The sequence below is a fragment of the Sceloporus undulatus genome, chromosome 3, assembly GCF_019175285.1.
Source record: "Sceloporus undulatus isolate JIND9_A2432 ecotype Alabama chromosome 3, SceUnd_v1.1, whole genome shotgun sequence".
NCBI classification, from domain to species: Eukaryota; Metazoa; Chordata; class Lepidosauria; order Squamata; family Phrynosomatidae; genus Sceloporus; species Sceloporus undulatus.
Window position 1 is genome coordinate 186,243,837 of NC_056524.1, and position 20,940 is coordinate 186,264,776.

General features: G+C 39.8%; 1 protein-coding gene across 2 annotated transcripts in view; it reads left to right on the top strand.

Moving 5' to 3' along the window:
- TCERG1L (transcription elongation regulator 1 like) overlaps positions 1–20,940 on the top strand; it is a 224,130-nt gene that overhangs the window by 20,595 nt on the left and 182,595 nt on the right. For both annotated transcript variants that reach the window (XM_042461102.1, XM_042461103.1), the window contains exon 4: positions 15,400–15,564. In XM_042461102.1, the coding sequence (XP_042317036.1) occupies positions 15,400–15,564 (165 nt within the window). The remainder of the gene's footprint in view (positions 1–15,399; positions 15,565–20,940) is intronic.

Below are 20,940 nucleotides of genomic sequence, written 5' to 3' on the forward strand. Positions count from 1 at the left end.
CAGAAGTAAAGAATTGTGTTGAAGACTAGCCATGCGAAGCCACCTGGATGATGGAGTTAAAAGCTTGCCATTTGAAAGTCCCAGTGGCAGTCCCATTTGGATGCAATGCTAAAATGCTTTAGTGTCATGAGAACCCAGAATAACTGTTAGGCAATAGAAATATTTCAAAATTCAGCTTCTATTTTATATTCAGCACAGTTTAATGCATTTCCTAAATCATGTTTAATCTTCTTTGTTACATGTTGAAATAAACAATTTTAAAATTTTGTAGTCCCTAAATAAACCAAAGGTAAGCCTAACTGTGGTTTTCCAGATTCAGACAACATGGGGCATAGTGACTAACCTGGAAGGGGAAGGGGCTTCTGAATCCCTCCTCATAGCTGCACCTGAAGATATGTGAGAAAAGTTTGGCTGAGGGCCTGAGGACAGGGAGAGAAAAAGTTGCTTTACATCAAGGGTTTGCCAATTTGTAGGTAGAACCTGCTGATCACATCACCAGCTCCCACAATGGGCCAAATACCTATAGACAATCCACACTACCCCCTTTCATCTGTCAAAATAGGGCATTCATACGTACAAGCTGTGTCACACCATTATTTTTTTGTCTTCCACCCCAAACACATGTACAAATGTATCAGTCATCTCCCCCATCCCACACACCTGCCAGCCCATTCAACGTCCCATGCAAATGAAGGTGTAACTGCCCACTAAATTGCACAAATGATTGACTACCCATCAGTGCAATGAGAGACACTTTGGCATATCATGACCATGAAGCCCCCTGTGCAAGCACCCCCCTTCCCCCCATGGCCCCTGTTGAACTGGCCAGTTTATTAATGTTATGGTTAAATCTATTGTATTGTTGACGACACTCCATATTGGTTGTCATTTCACCTCACAGGGTGTGCAGTGGGTCGATGGTGTGGTAGGTTGATAGTAAAGCTAACCACTTGAGTGCACATGCAATCGATTCTTAAGCAGGCAGCAAAAAAAATATGATCAGCTATGAGGCCAGCCACTAGCGTCTTCCCACATCTCTTTAGTTTTCACTTTCTGGCTTGAACTGGAACAAACCAGGGGTTATTTTGTTTCAGTGTTTAACCGCAGAGCGTGGCTTCATCTCAGATTCCTCCAGTGTTGGCAACGTACATAGTTTAAACAGGTAGGTTTCAAAGCAGGCTGAAACTGTATCTTATTGCTCATATGGACTTCCCCAAAATCCATAGTTGCTCAAATGAAATCCAAAATTGTAATCTGCAAACTAGGCTGTATATAAATTTGTCACAGATGATACAATATTGTATATTGTGTATCATCTGGCTTGTTTCATTGTTATCTTGAGGCATTTGCACTAGTTTTTTGCACATGTTTTTGGCTCCTGCACTATTTGAGACACATTTTTAACTGGATTATTTTGTTGGACTGCAAAAATTGCTCCTCATCCTTATATTTATTTGTGAAATCCTGGAAACTATGTGCTCAGCAGTATATTCAGCACTGCTTTGTCAGTTCTGGTGAGCTCATGGGTTGCAGGATTTAACAGATGACAGGAACATGAGGCAGCAAATGTCTTGGATTGACCTTGGTCCTATGGATCTGGAGTTGAACAGAATAGTTCCCCATGGAAATGGCGTACTGTTTCTGATGTCAGTAGTGGTGTAATTTTTTTTACTAATTTTGTTCTTGAAAGAAACAAGTAATTTTAACCATTTTCTTCCTGCTGCAATAATTGCACAAATAATATTGGCAGGTTGGCAAATGCTTTGCACTACATTCATATATCAGTGTTTTGATTTTTGTGTCTGTGTGGAGAAAATTTCATTCTCTACATGGGAAACATGTATTTTCTACATAAAAATGATGTTTCTCTTCAGAAGATGTTTGCAAGTTTTGCACAGAATAAATTACACACTTTCTTAATCTAGGATTGTGCTTGTAAGGGTTGCTTGGCCCTTGAGAAAACCTTTTTCAAATATATATTTTTAAAAATCAAATAGTCTTTTTATTCCTAGAAGGAACTGCTACATCTTATACTAAAAATGATAGTTTGTCCATAATAGAGATATTCATGTACTCGCCATACTTTGCTAGGGATGTAATTTTTTGCTGGTTTCATTTATACATGTCCGAATAAAAATATTGTCCATCCCATTCTTTCATAGAGTCTTCTCAATGTCACTAAAATTATAACTAAGAGTGGAGTGGGGTCATTCAGAAATAAAGTTTTTACTTACTCTTCACTCAAATTTCTTGGGTTTATATATTTTTTCTCAGAGTGTTTTGGCTTTCATATTTGTGAAACCATTTGAGACTCTTGGCAGCTGCCAGCAAGTTGATGTGACAGAGGAATAGGAACAGCAATCAATATCCATATGGCACCATTGCCATATGGTAGCACTCATGTTGCAGAACAACAAAATGTATAATCCTGACAGCCATTAACTTTAGATGGAGATCCAGCCAGGGCTGGCAGCTTTCACTCTATTTTGCAATCAGTCAGCTTTTCTGAGACAGTGAATGAAAACCCAAACAGAAGAGCTGACTCACCCTTAGTCATCAGAGATCATCTGCACAACAGAATTGTTTGAGAAGCACACACAACAATAACTAACTCTCTCTAAGATATGTACCTTTATGCTTCCCTACTGTTAGATGTATTTCTTTATGCCTCCATCCCCACACAAGGGGACTTTTCATCCACAAACTCTATTTATAAACTCTGTTTATAATATCAACTACTAGCAGGAATTCACTGTAACTTAGAAACTCATCTTATATCACATTGAACTAATGGTCTACCTAGGTCAGTATTTCCTGCACCATGGATGGGGAACATGTTGGTCTCCCAGATGTTGTGGGATTGCCACTACCACCATTTCTCACAATTAGTTAATCAGATAAGGCTGCTAGGAGTTGTAGTCCAACTACATCTAAAAGGACACACATTTTCCACTTCTGATCTGGACTGGCAGTATCTCTCCAGGGTCTTCAGTGCTCCCCTTTCCAGACCTACCTGAAGATGGCTGCATATTTGACTTTCTGTATACAAAACATGTAGCCTACCCATATCTATGACTTTGTCCTATAATTGAATATAGTGCCTGAACACTGGACATTATGAAGCACAGCATGGCTGCTCTGCCACTAATCCACAGTCCTAGTTTCTAAATGCTCAGTTCCTAACCTAGGCATTCTACATGGAAACAATAGTTCAACTACTTTATAATGATTGAACAGAGCTATTATTTTCCCATATTTCAGATACAGGAATGAGAGGAAGGGGACAGATATTATACAGCTTATATCCTTCTCAGATTCCTTTCTTGATTCACCACAAGCACCACAGACACCTTGTCTGAATCCAAGCTTTCTAATATCTAGTGTTTCTGGAGGCCAGATCCTTATAAATACAAAAACAATACTTTATTAACAGAAGTTGAGCATAACAAAACAGAAGGACTATTTAATATATTTAAAACACATCTCACACACTCTCTCACACTCCTCTTCTAGCAGACCCTTAAACACCTCTCATTAATTTCTAAAGATGACTGACTGACTCTCTTCGCCTTAATCCTCCATCCACTCCAAACTCTCTCTAACCACACTAGCTACTGTAGCTGACTGTGGGTGCCTCTATCCTGTAGAAATAATACACTTTGACATCATTTTAAGTGCTGTAGCTCTACTCTATGGAAGCTTGAGATTTCTAGGTCTTCTCTGCCAAAGAGTTCTGTGACTCACAAAACTACAAATCCCTGGTCAAATCCCTTTGGTTAAATCCCTGGATTATATAGGATGGAGCCATGGCAGTTAAAATGATGTCAAACTGCATTATTTCTACAGTGCAGCTACACTCTATGTATACTAGAGTCACATGATCAATTTCCCCTCCAGATTTGAAAGTGTGCCATAATTTCCTTTTCATCACTTTTACAGTGTAGATGCATCAACTATCATTTCAACTGTCATTCACCAATCTCATCCAAATCCCCTCAGACATTCCATGTAGGCACACTCAATAGCCCATCCTCTCACTATTCCTTACAGCTGCTTAACTCTAATACACAGCACATACATAACCAAATTACCTTACATTTTTCACCTAAATTTGCTGACATCACATCTGCCTTCAAAGTGCCCTTGAGAATAGGAGTACTGTGGCATCTTAGGCCACAGTAGCAGCACAGAAACATCAGTTCTGGCTAAACTCATTAGTGGGGGGGGGGAATCTAACTCTGTTTGGTCATTGTCTGTCAAACTTTCTACTCCTGACACCTCTTGTGATTACTCTGCTGCTTATGATTTCAGTCTGTGTACTGGTTGCCATGAGATTATCCTTGTATTGATATTGTTCTGCCCTGCTGGCTTGCTGACTGTGAATGGTTTTGACCTCGGCTGAGAGTTCTGTGGTATGAACGGATTTGCTTACTGATAGGATTTGGCTTTTGACTTTATTGCATCCCTGATTGTGATTCTGGATCCTCTTTTTCTGGACTGGGGCTGAGTTGCTTGTTTAAATCCTTTTGAATTTGGACAGGGGAGAATATGCCACAGGGTTTCAGCCCAATGAGAATAGAAAACTGTTTTATGTCTGGCCAGCCACCTGCCAGTTGAAAGTGCTGGTTCCAACTAACCATTCCTTGAGGCACAGAGGTGCAGAGATTTGTCAGGTTCACTTACTGCTGAATCAAAATACAGTAATAACTTATCTTTGCTCAGGCCCTATGATTTCAAATGTTTGCTGTAAGAAAGCCCCCAAAGAATTTCCTTCCATGAGAGTCTGGGGCTACTTCTATACTGCAAAAGTAATACAGTTTGTCACCACTTTAACTGTCATGGCTTAATTCTATGGAATTTGGGGATCTGTACCTTTGCGAGGTAGATACCCTTCTCTGTTAGAGAACACTGGTGCCACAACAAACTACAAATCTCAGAATTTCATAGGATGGAGCCATGACAGGTAAAGTGGTGTCAGATTGTATGAATTCTACAGTATGATAGCAGTCTGGCCTCCATAGCCATCAAGGTCAAACCTAGAGATTGCCCTGGTCTACCATTGAGCCTACCATCACTCCCTTAATGAAACCGTATACAGCAGAGATTATCAAAGGGCAGTTTGTGAGCCATGTGGTGCTGTCTAGTGCTGTTTTTGTGGTCCCTGGGGGTTCAAAATTCACAAACTCCAAAAATCCATTTTTCCAACCTTGGGTTTTTTTTTTTTTTTTGTTTTGTTTTGGTCCTGTAATTCCCTCCAGGCAATTTCACCTTGTTCTTGATCCCTTGTGCCATTTTAGACTCAGCAGTGGCCTTAAAAAAATAAAACAACCAAAAAAGAAAACAGGGAATTAACTGGAAGTGACCTCTATGTCATGTTGTAAAGGAGGCCTCTCCTGGGCTTACAATCACTTTGTTTTTGTATTAAAGTAGAAAATCTCCCTACATACCCTATAGAATGTGGGCACAAACAATGACTTGTTTATGTGGTTGTGACCACTCCAGGGTCTCCTGGTGAGGCACTGTTGTCCTCTAATACTGCATCCCTACTATAAAGTGAGGGAAAACACCTTCATTCCATTGTCAACCAGTTCTGTACATTTAAAAAAATCTCTATATTGACAAATTATATCTACACTAAATTGTAGCAGTGGTTGCAGAGAAGCAAGCAAGCAAAAAGGGTTTGGGCAGGGCATGCTTTTACAACCATTTGTTCTGTGTCCACCATGGAGCACTGTGAAAATCCATACATGCACACCTTTGTTCAGCCTCATCTCCAGAGGCACAAAAGACAATACCTGTCTCCTACCCAGCTTACCTGTGTCAAATAGGAAAACACTTTAATCTACCACCATTTACTTGCTTGCCAGGTATTGCAGGACCTTGTCTCGTCTCATGCCATAGTAAATGCTCTTATTAATTTAATGAGCTTTCATGTAGTATTTACCTAAAATCAAATATTCTTGGACTCAGTGGGAATTTTTTTTTTTTGGGTAGGCACACATAAGATGGCAGTGTTATGTTGTCATCCTAAAAGCTGAAATCTCCAAGTTAATTATTTTTGATGTGGCCATTTTAGAGTCATAATGTGTAACAGCCTAATTTCTCTAACTAAGAAGGTTGAGAGCTATTGAATATAGCCTCTAGAACAATAATTTAGAGCTGCCATTTACAGTCCAGGGGCACAATGTGGCTTTGTCTAAAACTGGCCGTGGTTAAACCAATATTAAAGAAGCCTTCCCTTGATCTCGTGGATAAATCCACCTATTGGCTGGTATCCCTTCTTCTGTTTTTGGGCAAAGTGATTGAGAGGGCAGTTGCAAACCAACTCCAAGCAGTCTTGGATGAAAACAATTATCTTGATCCATTTCAAACTGGTTTCAGTGAGGATACGGAGTGGAGATTGCCATGGTCACCTTGGTCGATGATCTCCATCTTGGCATCGACAGGGGAAGTGTGGCTCTGTTGATGCTCTTAGACCTGCTAGTGGCCTTCAATACCATTAACCATGGTATCCTTCTGGAACGCCTGAAAGAGTTGGGAATTGGGGTCTATGCTTTGCCATGGCTCTTTTCCTACCGCTCAGGTAAGTTCCAGATGGTGATGCTGGGAGACACTTGCTCTCCTAAAAGAGAGCTAACATCTGACATTCCTCCGGGCAGCATTCTGTCTCCCATGCTATTTAACATTTACATGAAGTCGCTGGATCAGATCATCTGGAGACATGGGGTGGGGTGTTATCAGTATGCTGATGACACCCAAATTTGCTTCTCTATGTTTTGGACAGCTTCAGCAAGCAAGGATGGCATCTCCCTTCTGAATGACTGTCTGAGGTCAATAATGGATTGGATGAGGGAAGATAGACTTAAATTGAATCCAAACAAAACAAAGGTACTCGCTATAGGTAACCCTAAACCAAGCATGGATATATGTTCACCAGTCCTGGACAGGGTCACACATCCCCTAAAGGACTCCAGCTTGGGAGAGCTTCTGGCCTCGTCACTTCATCTATCACCTCAGATAGACACAATGGCCAGGAGTGCTTGTTATCAGCTTCGGCTGATATGCCAGCTGCGACCCTACATGGAATGGGGAGACCTAGAAACGGTTGTACACGCACTGGTAACCTCTCATCTCAGTTTCTGCAAAAAGCGGTTGCCCGACTCGGCGGGCTGACCGCTTTGCCGCTAGACGCAGCGAACGACTACAAGCCCCAGAGTGCTCTGGGGCTTGCCCCAGCTCCCTATTGGTGCGCGGGGCGAAAGGGAGGCCCTTCCGCCCTGCGACGCTCTGGGAGCTGGGCTCGGTGACCGGGAGTTCCGGTCCTCCAGGGCAGATGATTGGTTCAGCTGCCCTGGAGGAGGAGTCTCCTGGTCAGGTGGTACTGAGGGCGGGGCTTAGGCCTATATAGGCCGTGCTGCCAGCCCTGGCCCTCAGTCGGCGCTTGGCTCCGGATGGTTAGGAGCCAAGCAGGAAGGGAGGAGGAGCTGAGCCTTCTCCCACCCACCCACCGCTTGAGTTTGGGTTTTTTGTCACAACTTTGGGGCGGCAGCATAGGCCAGGATCTGCACGGTGTGGTACCAGGGCTACGGAGCTCTGGTTTGGGAGTCAGTCGGGACCCGGGGGCGAATAGGGCAGGCGTATGGCCATTGCGGGGGCCATAACGTGAGAGCGCCTCCTGGTGACTAGGGGCTTAGCGAATATGTGAACGCATGGCAGAGATGTGGTCATACGGTGTTCCTTAGCCCCTAGGTCATCCCAATGCCTGGTGGGTGCCAGGTTGTGGTTAATCAGACAAACGTGGGGTTGTTTGATTTCGCAGATCCTGACCTCATGCTTTGTGCCAACCCTACCAATGGTTTGCTTAATAAAGTTGTGGCCTTTCCTCCAGCACGGTCTCCTGTGGTTATTCAGCAGCAGCATCTGAGGCAACAAGCTCTACATGAGGCAACCCTTGTACCACATTCGGAAGATGCAATTGGTTCAAAATATAGCAGCCAGATTGGTCGCAGGAACATCTAAATTCGACCGTATTACACCTAGCTTGAAATCTTTATATTGGCTGCCTGTGAGCTTCCGCGCAAGCCATGTAGGGCTTTATAGGTATAACCAACACCTTGGTTAATGTATGAATCTGTTATTGTGGATTATATGATTTTATTGTTTTATCTTATGTGAGGGAGGGAGGGTTGGGGGATTGAGGTGATTAAGGAATTTTTTGTTATTGTTTATATAATTGTTATTTGGTTTGTTGTTACCCACCTTGATCCTCAAAAAGAGAGAGGTGGGATACAAATAAATTCATTATTATTATTATTATTATTATTATTATTATTATTATTATTATTATTATTATTTGTCCTGTTATTTAATGAAAGATGCCAGTTGCAGCATCATGTCCACACTTTCTCTATTTGAAACAATGAAACAACAACTATTGGAGTATAACATCTCTTTTGGATGAACCTAGCTCATATGATGCATTGTATGGTATAACTCTTTGAGTCCATGAGGAGAGAAGGGATAGTTGCATCCTAAATCAAAATTCCTCCTACTCACACACAAAGATTTTGGACACATAGACCCCACCCCAAATGTGCTATTGAGGTCCTTGATTCATGCCTATGACAATTCACTAGTCTTGCATTACCCATGTTTCTTGCATGCAAAAGTCACTTTCTAGCATTTCCAGATGACAAAGATTCAGAAGAACATAGGATGGAACTATGTATATATAGAGAGGAGCAGAACCGATAATACAGAGTACAGTGGTGCCTCGGGTTACGAAAGTAATTCGTTCCGCGGCCGCTTTCGTAACCCGAAAAGCCTTCGTGAGCCGAATTGCCATAGGCGCTAATGGGGAAAAGCCGCGTTTCGTGCGAAAAAGCGCCGAAAAGCACCAAAAATTTTCTTCATAACCCGAAAAAACATTCGTAACCCGGAACAATGATTTCCAATGGGATTTTTTCGTATCCCGAAAATTTCGTAACCTGGGTATTTCGTATCCCGAGGTACCACTGTACATTCTGAAAATCTGCTACTAAATTATACCAATAGCAAGTACATTTCTATACTGCTTATCAGTGAACCAGCACTACATAAGGGGTTTACAATGTGTAAATTAATTGCCCCCAACAAGCTGGGTACTCATTTTAGCGACCTACATAAGGATGCAAGGAGCCCAGCATGGGTTCAAATTCACAACCTTGTGGCTGCAGTACAGGCATTTAACCACAGTGCCACCAGGGCTCCCTACTGCACAACCAGGGCTCCCTAATTCAGGAGGATGAGAAAATTCAGAAGGATGGAGAAAATGGGTTGCAGTATGAAGCCCAAATGGGAACTGATTTAACTGATGACTTCAGTGGTGCATCAAGAGTTCTCTTCTCCTTTCTCCAATAAAAATGCTGTTCATGTATGAGTTGGGGGAACAATATTATATCTTACTATACTATACTTACTATAATGTAGCATGCGAGAATGATGTTGGTATGAAAATGTCTTCTACCCCACCAGTGGGTGGCTTGGTCTGCATTAATAGCCCAGTTTCCATTAATATTGTGTACCTAGACATTTCACCGCATCTTTAGTAGGACATGGTGGCTCAGTGGTTAAGACGCTGACTGATGATTGCAATATCAGGAGCTCAGCTGGTCAAGGCCCAGGAGCCACGTGATGGACTGAACTCCCGTCACTAATTCCAGCTTCTGCCAACCTAACAGTTCAGAAGCATGTAAAAGTGCCACTTCGGTGGGAAGGTAACAGCGTTCTGTGCAGACATGCTGGCCACGTGATCACATAGTAGTATTGACAACACTGGCTCTTTGGTTTAGTAACAGAGATGAGCACCGCTCCTTACAGACAGTCACGACTGGGCAAACTTGTCAAGGGAAAACCTTTATTTTACCTTTAGGCATTTCTTTAGTTTACAGATCCCTACCATTTACAATAGTTATGATAATAATAGGTATTTCTCTAGTTAAAAATTAGCATTAAAACCACAGTCACCCACAAAGAACTTTTTATTTTATTTTTTTATTTAAATCTTTGTTATAATATATATTTGTTTACAGCAATATTAACAATGATGACAGTAAAGAAAGGGAAAAAATAAAAATAAAAATAAAAAATGAAAACAAAAGCAACAACATAAACAACATATACTACCACACCTATCTAACTTGTCTCTACCACACAGCAACTAAAATTAACAAACATTCCATGTATTTGCTTATACACTTTACCTCTAACAAACCACACTTTCTCCGCCTTTTCTTTGTGAAGTCTAAACACTCTGTTATATCATGTTACCCGTTGTTTATCAAGATCCTCTAATGTAATCAATAAATTCTACGAATAACTGTACACATTCCCAACCATATACTCTTCTGGTTTACTAACTGCGAGACAAATTTCATATGTCTGAACATTCTAATCTATATATCAAATGCTGGTCCCGAAAAAACAACAACATTCAAAATACAAGTGAAAGAGGACTTCTTATCTTCATTTATCCTAGCAGATTTTTTACCTGAAGAGGAAAAGAAAAAAAATATATAGCACAAGAAGAGAATCAGACATTTTCTACTATCTTAATATATTACTAGTGAATCTTTCCAATTCTTCTTAATATAATCTAGTACTTTTTCCCATTCTTCAGATACAACCTCCCAGGGAATATTTTTCATCCTACAAGAAAGTTTATCCATCTGCATCATGTCATATAAGTAGTTGATCCAGTCTTCTACCCTGAGAATTTCTGTAGATCTCCATTTTTGTGCATATAGGATCTTAGCAACAGAAACCATATATGTCAAGATTTTGCCATATTTTTTACTCATCTTCCCCTCAAACATCCCCAGCAAAATGCTTTCTGGTGTGTTTTTTTTCCAGATTAATTCCTAAAATAATATTTACCTCATCTGTTATCCCTTTCCAAAACTCTTTCGCTTTCCTACAAGACCACCAACAGTGAAAGAACCTGCTATGGCACCGCACTTCCAACAGAGAATGTTTGTTTTGTTATATATTTTGGCTAATTTTACCAGGGTTAAATGCCATCTAAAATACATCTTGTACCAATTCTCCTTTAGACTTTGAGCCGCAGTATATCTAATGTTTTGTTTCCAAGCTTTCTCCCAAATATCTAAATTAATAGGATGACCAATGTCTTTTGCCCATTTGATCATTGTTTCTTTAATAATGTCCTGTTCAGTATACCATGCTAATAATAAATTATATACCTTTCCCATAAGCCCTCTTTTATTTTCTTTCATACATAATATGTCACCTAATTCAGATTTCTTATCTAATATTCCCCATTCTTTTAAATCATCTTTAGTTCTTCCTTTAATTTGCCAGTACTCAAACCAATTTAAATTTATACCTGCTAATTTAAATTCTGCATGCGTTTTAAGCTCAAATTTCTTATCTTTTATCCTTAATAAATCTTTATATGTAGTCCATTTTCCTTCCCTATACATCTCCGTTCTATATAAAGCTTTTAGCGATGAGGCCCATTTCGGTAAGCCAATCACAATTCTTTCTTTATATTTCTTACAGATGTTTAACAGAGAGTTTCTAATACAATGTTCGTTTATTGCTTTATTTGCCTTGTCTTTTTCATAAAGTAAAAATGCATGCATTCCAAATTTGAGACCCTCTGATTATAATTCTATTAATTTTCTGTCTGCTAACATCATCCATTCCTTTAGCCACACTAGGCACTTTGCCTCATAATATAGTTTAAGGTTGGGTACAGCCAAACCTCCTCTCTCTTTAGTGTCTTGCATTACTTTTAATTTAATTCTGGGCTTTTTTCCTTCCCAAATAAAATTCATCAAATCACGTTGCCAAATTTTAAATATTTTCTCTGGTATTGGTAAAGTTTGAAACAAAAAGAGAATTTTTGGAAGTGCACTCATTTTGATAGCTGAGATTCTACCTAGAAAGGAGAGGTGCAATTTACTCCATTTTATAAGATTTCCTCTAATTTCTTTCCATATTTTAGCATAGTTATTGTCAAACAGTTCATTTGATTTATTTGTTAATTCTACTCCCAAATATCTAACTCGTTTCTTAACTATCATACCCATACGTTCCTGTAACATTAGGTCTTCATTTGCCTTCATATTCTTTGTTATAACTGCTGATTTACTTAAATATACTTTACACCCTTTTCCAAAATTTTCAATTACCCTCATCTGATATTCTGTGTTTTCCAAATGATTTTCTAAATTTATCACCAAATCATCAGCATATGCTTTTATTTTTTATTCTCTCCCTTCCGATTCTTTTCCATCTTAATTTTTCTAATCAAAGTTTCAATAACGATTAAAAAGAGAAACGTGCCACTTTGTTGGGAAGGTAACAGCGTTCTGTGCAGACATGCTGGCCACAGAGTAGTATTGATTTCTCTAGTTAAAATTTAGCATTAAAACCACAGAAACCCACAAAGAACTGAAGTGCATGAACTAGCCTTGAAAAGTATGGTCAATGATAGTCAGACAACTTTCCAAATTTTAGTTTAGCTATTTTTACTTTTGAAACATGATATTTGTCATGTGATCCAATCGGTGATCTAGAAGTCTTAACAAAGTAGAAATTTAAGGATGTTAGTTAATACTGCTCTTACCACCTTCCTGAAGCTATAACCTTTTGTGTCTTGCTACCTTTTATGTGGAATTTTGAAAGGGCCCATAATTTGGTTCTTAGATTCAGCTCTAAACTAAATCCATGTAATGAATGGAATTTATTTTATTTACTTTCATAACTTTCATAAATGTTGGCTTACCAAGAAGTTTCTCATTTAGTGGGTCTACTTTAGTTGAAACTAGCAATTGTATTTGGCCCCTTATTTAGACACTGAGTCATATCTTGGCCAGTTCAGTATTAAAGTCCTATATTGACTGACTTTGGATTATCCTAACATTCTGGTGTGAAATGAGAAGAATAATATTAGGGATCTTTGATCTTTGAAAGAAAATATAGCAGCTACACCATTGCTCTGAATTGCTTAAAGTCATGATGTAGTTCAAGCAGGACACTTTGCAAAATTGCTTGCCGGCTTTCTAATGCCCAACAGATTTCTGCCTGAACTGAAAACATTTGCTAAACGACATAATAAGCTAATGATTGCTTAATTTTTGAATACAGAGTTCAGTGCAGAGGGGGTAACAGCTGGTGTTTGTCAAATTAACTTTCCTCAAGAATTTTACTACCTCTTTTCTTGTTTATTTAGCATACTTAGCCATGATTAAGTACCAATGGTCTCCTTCTATGTCTAGTAAAAGGTAAAAGTTAAGAAGGAAAAGGTTGATTCTTCTTTATTGCAATAGTACTCTTGCCTTTTCTAGGACTCACTTAGCAGGATCTTTTCTGTTCTTGAAAGGTAGAGACTGTGTCAATGTACTCATTTATTGCATTTCAAAAGAGAATGTAAGAGCCATTTAATACATCACATAGAAGCAAACCTCAGCAAGAGCTGCAGTCAGCCACAGCTTCTTGGTGAGTGTACAGTCTGAATAATTTATGTCTTTGAAAATACACATTTATGACATTCATGCTTTATATTTTTAGGTGCATACCAAAAATATGATGTATAAAGTGGTTTTATGGCTTACTTAGAATGCTGTTTTGGAAACTGAGCCACAGCTACAAATAGACTATTTCCAAATATTAGTTATTCCAGAAGTTTAAAAATTATGCAATTGATTATTTTTATTGTTGCCTCAGATTTACTTTATTTCTTTTAATTGTCAAAAAGCTACATCAGGCCACAAAAGAACGACATTATTCACAGGTTACACAAGTACCAATTTAGAATAAAACGTAATAAAATAGTATGTATTTAGCTTGGACATATGGCAGGTACATTTGATCTTCCAAAAGGACTGGTGTATGGAAACTTTTTTCTTTCTTGTGAGCTGCATTCCTAGAGTGATCTGTCACAGGCTGTATGCTGATAGTGGATGAGACCTTAGCCAAAAGCACATGTGGCTGGAGGCCAAGGTGGCTGGAGCCACCTCTCCTGTGTTTCTGTGAACCTATTCCCTCTTTCTATCTTTCTTACTCTCAGGTTCTCTCCCATTTTATGTCAACCAACTTTCTGTCTCTCTTTCTACACATTCATTCTTTCAGTCTGGGGAATATCTCTTTCTCCCACCTTTTTTGACACCCTTCTCTTTCTTCCTCTCAGTCTGCCACACTTTCTTTCTTCCTGACACCCCCTCTCTATTCATCTTTTTTCCTGTCAATCCTCTTTTTCTCTGCCTCTTTCAATCCCTGAAAACATCTTCTCTCATCTCCTCCTCCTTATTCTCCTTCTCTCTCCTTTTAAGATATGCACATGTGTACACTTACCTTTTCTCTTTCTGCCACATGCCCTTCTTTTTCCAGAAGGCTGTTTCTGGGGAAGGGGTCAATCTCCTTTGTAAGTGGTCCAAAGTGATAAATTGCAGTGAACTCCATCACTCATTCTGTTGCTGCATCCATCCTAGCTCTTCTCCCTTTTTCTTCCTCTTTCTCTATGGGTTCCCCTGCCTCCAAGAAATGATAGAAAGAGCCTCATGAAATTACACCAAGGATTGTATGTGGCCCTTTAGCATTACTCCCCCTCCCCCCAAAACATGAAAGTGACCAAAAGTTGATAAAGGGATGTCATATACTGTATGTGTGGTGGGTTAGTATGGCTTTCTGAGGCTCTGAGGAAAGCAGATGGAGACTCCCATCATCTGGAAATTGCCATCCCATACGCTAAAGGTTATGGGTTTGTGTGTTGCATCAAATAGCATATCCTAGTCCAGTGATGGTGAACCTTTTCGAGGCCGAGTGCCCAAACTACAACCCCAAACCCACTTATTATTGCAAAGTGCCATGTCCCTCTGGCTTTCTAGTAACAAACTCTGGCAAACTCTATGCTGGGATGATGGCACATGTGCCCACAGAGAGGGCTCTGAGTGCCACCTCTGGCAAGCGTGCCATAGGTTCAGCATCACTGTCCTAGTCCTCCCAGTGTATATGCTCCAGTCACTGATATTTGAGTTGTGACTTGTGAGATTGCACCTCTACCTTCCCTACACTAACAACAACAAAAAAGTTTCAGGAAATGAGGAACTATATCTTTCATCACCTAGCTTTGAAGACACTGATTTCTTGATATCTGGGGCATCATAGAAAAGATGTGAAAACTGGTGATACATCCTGCTTTGATCATAACTGTGTTCCACGAGGCATAAAAATGAAATTATGCTGGTGAGGCGGAAATAGTAATGGTACAATCTATCATTAGACATTTACAAAACTATTGCCAAGTTGGTGAGCAAAATGACAAATTTTATATGTATGTCAGAGATGTCCAGTGTTGAGTGAAAATAATCAAAATAATGTCTGGTTCTTCCATAGGTGGTTGCCTTAAGCAAGCTGGCAGCAACCAGACCATTGCATTTGCAGCAGCCATGTTGTCATTAGATGCCGACACCCCTCAGGGACCATCAACAAGTCTGCAGCCATGCCATGTGCTGACTTTGTCACCAATCAAAATACCAGTTTTGACGTCACCCTTCCAAGGTAAGGAATTCCCCCTCTTAATCCATCTAGCATGATTAATGATCAAAGTGGTGAGTCAGTTCTCGGTATGGCGTTCAAACTTAACAACAGGAGGTTCTGAGGGCTGAGGTTTTGCCTCAGAGTTTCAGTGCTGGAAATTAAAGGTTTGGGGTTCTGACCAAACATTTTTTTTCTGGCTAGTCTACTTTAGGAAAAGCCAAAATTGCTCGCTCTGTTCCAGAATAGTTTCTGCCTTTTCATTCCTGCATCTCCCATTTATGGTTCTACTTTTAGGGCTCATTTTTGGATATCCCTTTTGACATGTCCATTTATTTTCATCTGTTGCTCAAACTGTGATTGTAGAGTGATTTCTTTTCCTCAGATGCTTCTGATGTTTTGTGCTATAGTGCTGTCATTGAAAATGTTGCCTTCCTGATACAGTGGTTTGATTTCCCAAAGTGTGGCAATGTCATGCATCATTACAAATGCCAGTCAGTTTTCTGTATGCTCTGAGAATGGCTGTGGAGAGTATTATGGTATCATTCTGTTTCAAATCACAATCGTCCACAGGATGTAGCCGTGGCAGTTAAAGTGGAATCCTAGTACTGAAACTGTGTAGTGTGGAAGGCTCCTAGAACAGATGGAATGCTATCTGTGGAAGGCAAAATTGAAGAAAGACCCAAAACTACTATGAGCATAGCAAATTTAGGCATGAGAGTTTTGTTTCTCCAAATGAACTTCAAGTCTTTTCTTTTTAGGGAAGTTTTGATCCTCCAAGTGTGATGGCATTTACTTTGTTTCTTTGTTCTCACTGCTGTTAAGATAATACTGCTAAATTCTTCTTTTTTTTTACATTTTATTTAATGTATATTTTAAAGTATTCTCTAATTAAACAAATAGAAAGCCAAATTTTAAACTTTCATAAAAAAAACACCAAAAATTGTATATGTAACATTGCTTCATCTTTTGAAATTACACATTGAATTACAATTGATTCTGTGGTCTGCTCTAGTTGAAACCTGGACATAGCTGAGACGTCTGAGTGCACTGGGCATCTGTGTAAATATGTGCATGAGACCAAACAAGAACAATTGTCTCTTCAATAATTGTTTCCTTAAAAAAAAACCCACTTTGTACAGTAGGCATAATTTTGGGACTCATGCCACATGTTACAATAATTCAATTGCATCTACTCAGAATCAACTTCTTCATGCGTATGTCCCATGTGGCACATAAATTAATTTTATTTATTTATTTATTTATTTATTTCTTGTACAAATTTATTGAATTATCCAGTTATCATTCAACTTTTAATGAAAAATAGTGCTCATTTTTCAAGTACAGTGGACCCTTGTTATATGCTGGGTTTGGTTCCAAGATCCCCTGTGTATAACAAAATCCGTGTATGCTCAAGTCCCATTAAATATAATGACATAGCAAAATGGTATCCCTTATAAAAATGGAAAATCAAGGTTTGATGTTTGAAATTTATACTTTTTTGGACATTTTCAAACCGCGTATGCTTGAATCTGTATATAAAATATCCATGTATAAGAAGGGCCAACTGTATACACATTCCTAGCTCTACACATTTATATATATGTGTATAATTCAAAACATTAAAAGGAAGCTGACAATATATATTTGCACTTTTATTTATAAACTGAAAGACCATAAATTAAATTTTTTTGTAAAAGCGACAACAACTTGAACCTCCCCATCATTTTTTTTCTGTCTATATTCATTGAGACAAGAAACTCCTTAAAACAGGGAACCCTTTCAGTGATACGTACTTTTTTACAGCTATCGTCTCATGTACCCTGAATGATGTACCTAAGGCTCAATAGGAGATTATCATAGTAAAGAGCTTTCCCACATAGATAACTCTCTGCACTTTGCAATGATAAACATGTCATGTTTCGACAGCAGTTTTCCCTAGGAAAATGGGGCTGATAGGATATCCAATAACATGCTCGGAGTGCCGGAGCAATAAACCCATTATCAATCATGCACAAGAAACTGCATTATTCATAGATATCTGCTCCTTTCGAATACACAATAGGACTATGAAATAAGCAAAACTGAAAGAAGATACTATTTGAATTGTGTAAACATTTCTGGCAGGCATCACCTTACTTGCTCTTATTTGCTGAGACACAGAGATTTTCTCATAACATCTTGCTGAAGGATCACAGTATGATAAGGGACTCAAAGGGCCATCCAGTCCAATGTGCTGCCAGTGGAGGAATCTATTACTGAAACATTTCTGAAAGATGGTCATATTTATAATCTCTGTTTAAAAATGAATGAGGGTTGCCACTTTCTAAAGTAGTCCATTCAACTGTCATACAGCTCTTACTATGAAAAAGTTCTTACTAATGGTTATTTGGAATCTCCTTTCCCCCCCTAAGTTGAATCCTTTGGTTCAGAACAAAGGAGCAGAAAATAAACTTGCTCCATGTTTTTCATGGCAGCATTTCAGATACTGACAGATGGCTACCATATCGTTCCCCAGTTTTCTCTTTTGCAGGCTAGATATGTCCAGTTCCTTCAGCTGGTCCCCATAAGGTTTGGTATCTATACCTTCTACCATCTTAGTTATCCCTTCTCTGGACATGTTCTGTCTTATCAATGTCCATCTTAAATTGTGATATCTACAACTGGACACAGTATTCCAGATGAGGTCTGGTCAATGCAGAATTGATTAGTACTGTTACTTTTCTTGATCTAGATGATGGCTTGTAATGTCTGATATGCAGGGGTTGGGAGGGACTTTGGGGTTTATCCAGTCTTATCAGTGCAGAGTATGACTGCATCTTATCCCAACTTTCCCACTTCCATGTCATGAAACTATGATCCTCATAATCCCTGAGTAATGGTCATGCTGGTGGGGAATTATGGGTGTTGTAATCCAGTGGCATCAGGGCTGAATGTTTGAAAAAGATTAAAACACTCCTTAGGCATGTATGTCAGATAATTTTTTTGTAAGTTACAACTTCAGAGGAAATACATTTTACAATAATATGTCAATTATCCTTTTTCTCCTGCAAAGCAGTTTGTGCATAATATTTACCGTTTAACTGACAATCTGTAGAAGTTAAATTAAATCTCCATCCTCTGAAAGGGACGAAAAAGGTCAGTTGGTCAAAAAGTATTACTCTGCTGTCAAGAACACAATTACATTTCTGTTTCTTCATAGAATGTAATGATTAGGAAAACATCAAGAAAGCAAATAATCTAATACAGTGATAATCCCATGTGCAGAGTATATTTTATAGCCAGTCTGTCTTCCAGTGAAAAAAGACCAGCATGTCGACATTTGTAAAGCATGACTTATTGCCCTTAACTCCTGCCAAATAAATCTTGGAAAGAACACCATCTGTGAACCCCAGAGACTATTGTATTTTCATTATCTGATTTGATTAATAATATTATAATGAGGTCTCTTTTCATGTTTGGATTCCACAAAGTTTTGATAGAGCAAACTTGTCATAACAAATTCAGAATTAGAAAAAAGTAGGGCCCTAACTTGAAAGCTCATTTTTGCTGCCACTTCTTTCCTACTGCCACATGCTCTAACTCTGCTCCAGTCAATCAGTCTTGCCCCAAATGGTGCCACTCTAGGCCACAGAAGCAATACCCTGTGCCCAAGACTTGCAAGTTTCCCAAATACCCCTGCCATTACTCACAAAAGATGTGGCTAAGGGAGTGAGCTCGCATGGACAGGCAAATAGCAGGACACACCACCACACAAAGTGATCAGGTTTTAAAGGATCATGAAGTTTCATGCAACCTTCATGCCCCAAGGACACCCGGGGGCGGCGAGGACAGTTTCCCTATTCTGTCTGTGAGTCTTTTGATGTATGGTAAAATACCTTCCTTTTGGGTGGTCGTTTACACATGCTGGGACTCAGAGCCTCTGCAGGGGTGGGGCACTCATTAAGATGGTCCTGTTGAAGCCCTGGTTGATCTCTGGAATGGAGAAATGACCAGGGGAGCTGACCTGATTGCTCCTTAGCATCCTGTAACACAGAGTGGAGCTATTTCAGCCCTTTTTTTTTTTTTTTTTACTAAAACCATTGGAGCTGTACAGAACTGCTCAGCTGAGCTGTTTCAAGTGGTCAGGGATCTGTTACAATCTGGTCCTGAGGAGAATGTAAGCCACTCAACAGCTCATTGTGAACAATTTGCCCACCATTTTGCTGATAAAATCACTCAGATTCACCCTAACTTAGATCCCATTCTGACTTCGATTCAGTGGATGTAACCTTGGCTCCTGTTTGTCCAGTATTGATGGATACTCTTCAATTTGTGCAGCCTGAGGACAGAATCCTTGGAGAGGTGAAAGCCACCACATGTATCCTTAGACCCTTGCTCTTCCTGGCATATTCAACAGGCCAGAGGAGGACTGGTGGAGTGGGTAAGGGAAGTGATTAAAGCCTCTTTACAGCAAGACAGGGTTCCAAAATGCCTAAAAGGGTGTGGTAAGACCTTTTTTTGAAAAAAAAACTTCCCTGGATCCTACTGTACTAGATAACTACAGACCAGTCGCCAACCTTCCATTTTTGGGCAAGGTGCACGAGCATGAGGTGGCCACTCAACTACAGGGGTTCCTGGATGAGACGGATTATCTAGATCCATGTCACTCTGATTTCAGACCTGGCTATGGGACAGAAACTACTTGATGGATGATCTACGCAGGGAACTGGACAGGGGCAGTGTGTCCCTGTTAGTTCTACTGGACCTCTTAGCAGCTTTCAATACCATCAACCATGGTATCCTCCTGAGTCACCTCTCTGGGATGGGGCTTGGAGGAACTGTTCTACAGTGGCTCTGATCTTTCTTGGAGGGGTGTTCTCAGAAGGTGGTGCTGAGGGATTTCTGTTTGACTCCTTAGCTATTGGCTTGTAAGGTCTCTTGGGGCTCAGTCCTGACCCCTTTTTTACATCTACATGAAACCGCTGGGAGAGGTTGTCTGGAGTTTTGGAGTAAGGTGTCACCTGTATGCTGATGATACCCAGTTCTATCACTCCTTTCCACCTAATTCGAAGGAAGCTGTTTCTGTCCTAAACCAGTGTCTGGCTGCTGTAATGGACTGGATGAGGGCAAACAAAATGAAGCTTAGGTCCATAATTTGGGGGTAGCCCAGGTGTCAGCGGTGACCAGGAATGCTTTTGCACAGCTAAAACTTGTGTGCCAACTGCACCCATTCCTGGAGAAGCCAGACCTGGCCAAGGTGGTACATACTTTGGTTACATCCTGTCTGGATCACTATAATGCTCTCTATGTGGGTCTGCCTTTGAAAAGTGCTCAGAAACTTCAACTGGTCCAAGAGCTGCAGCCAGGCTGTTAACTGGAGCTGGATACAGGGAGCATACAACTCCCTTGTTGCAACAT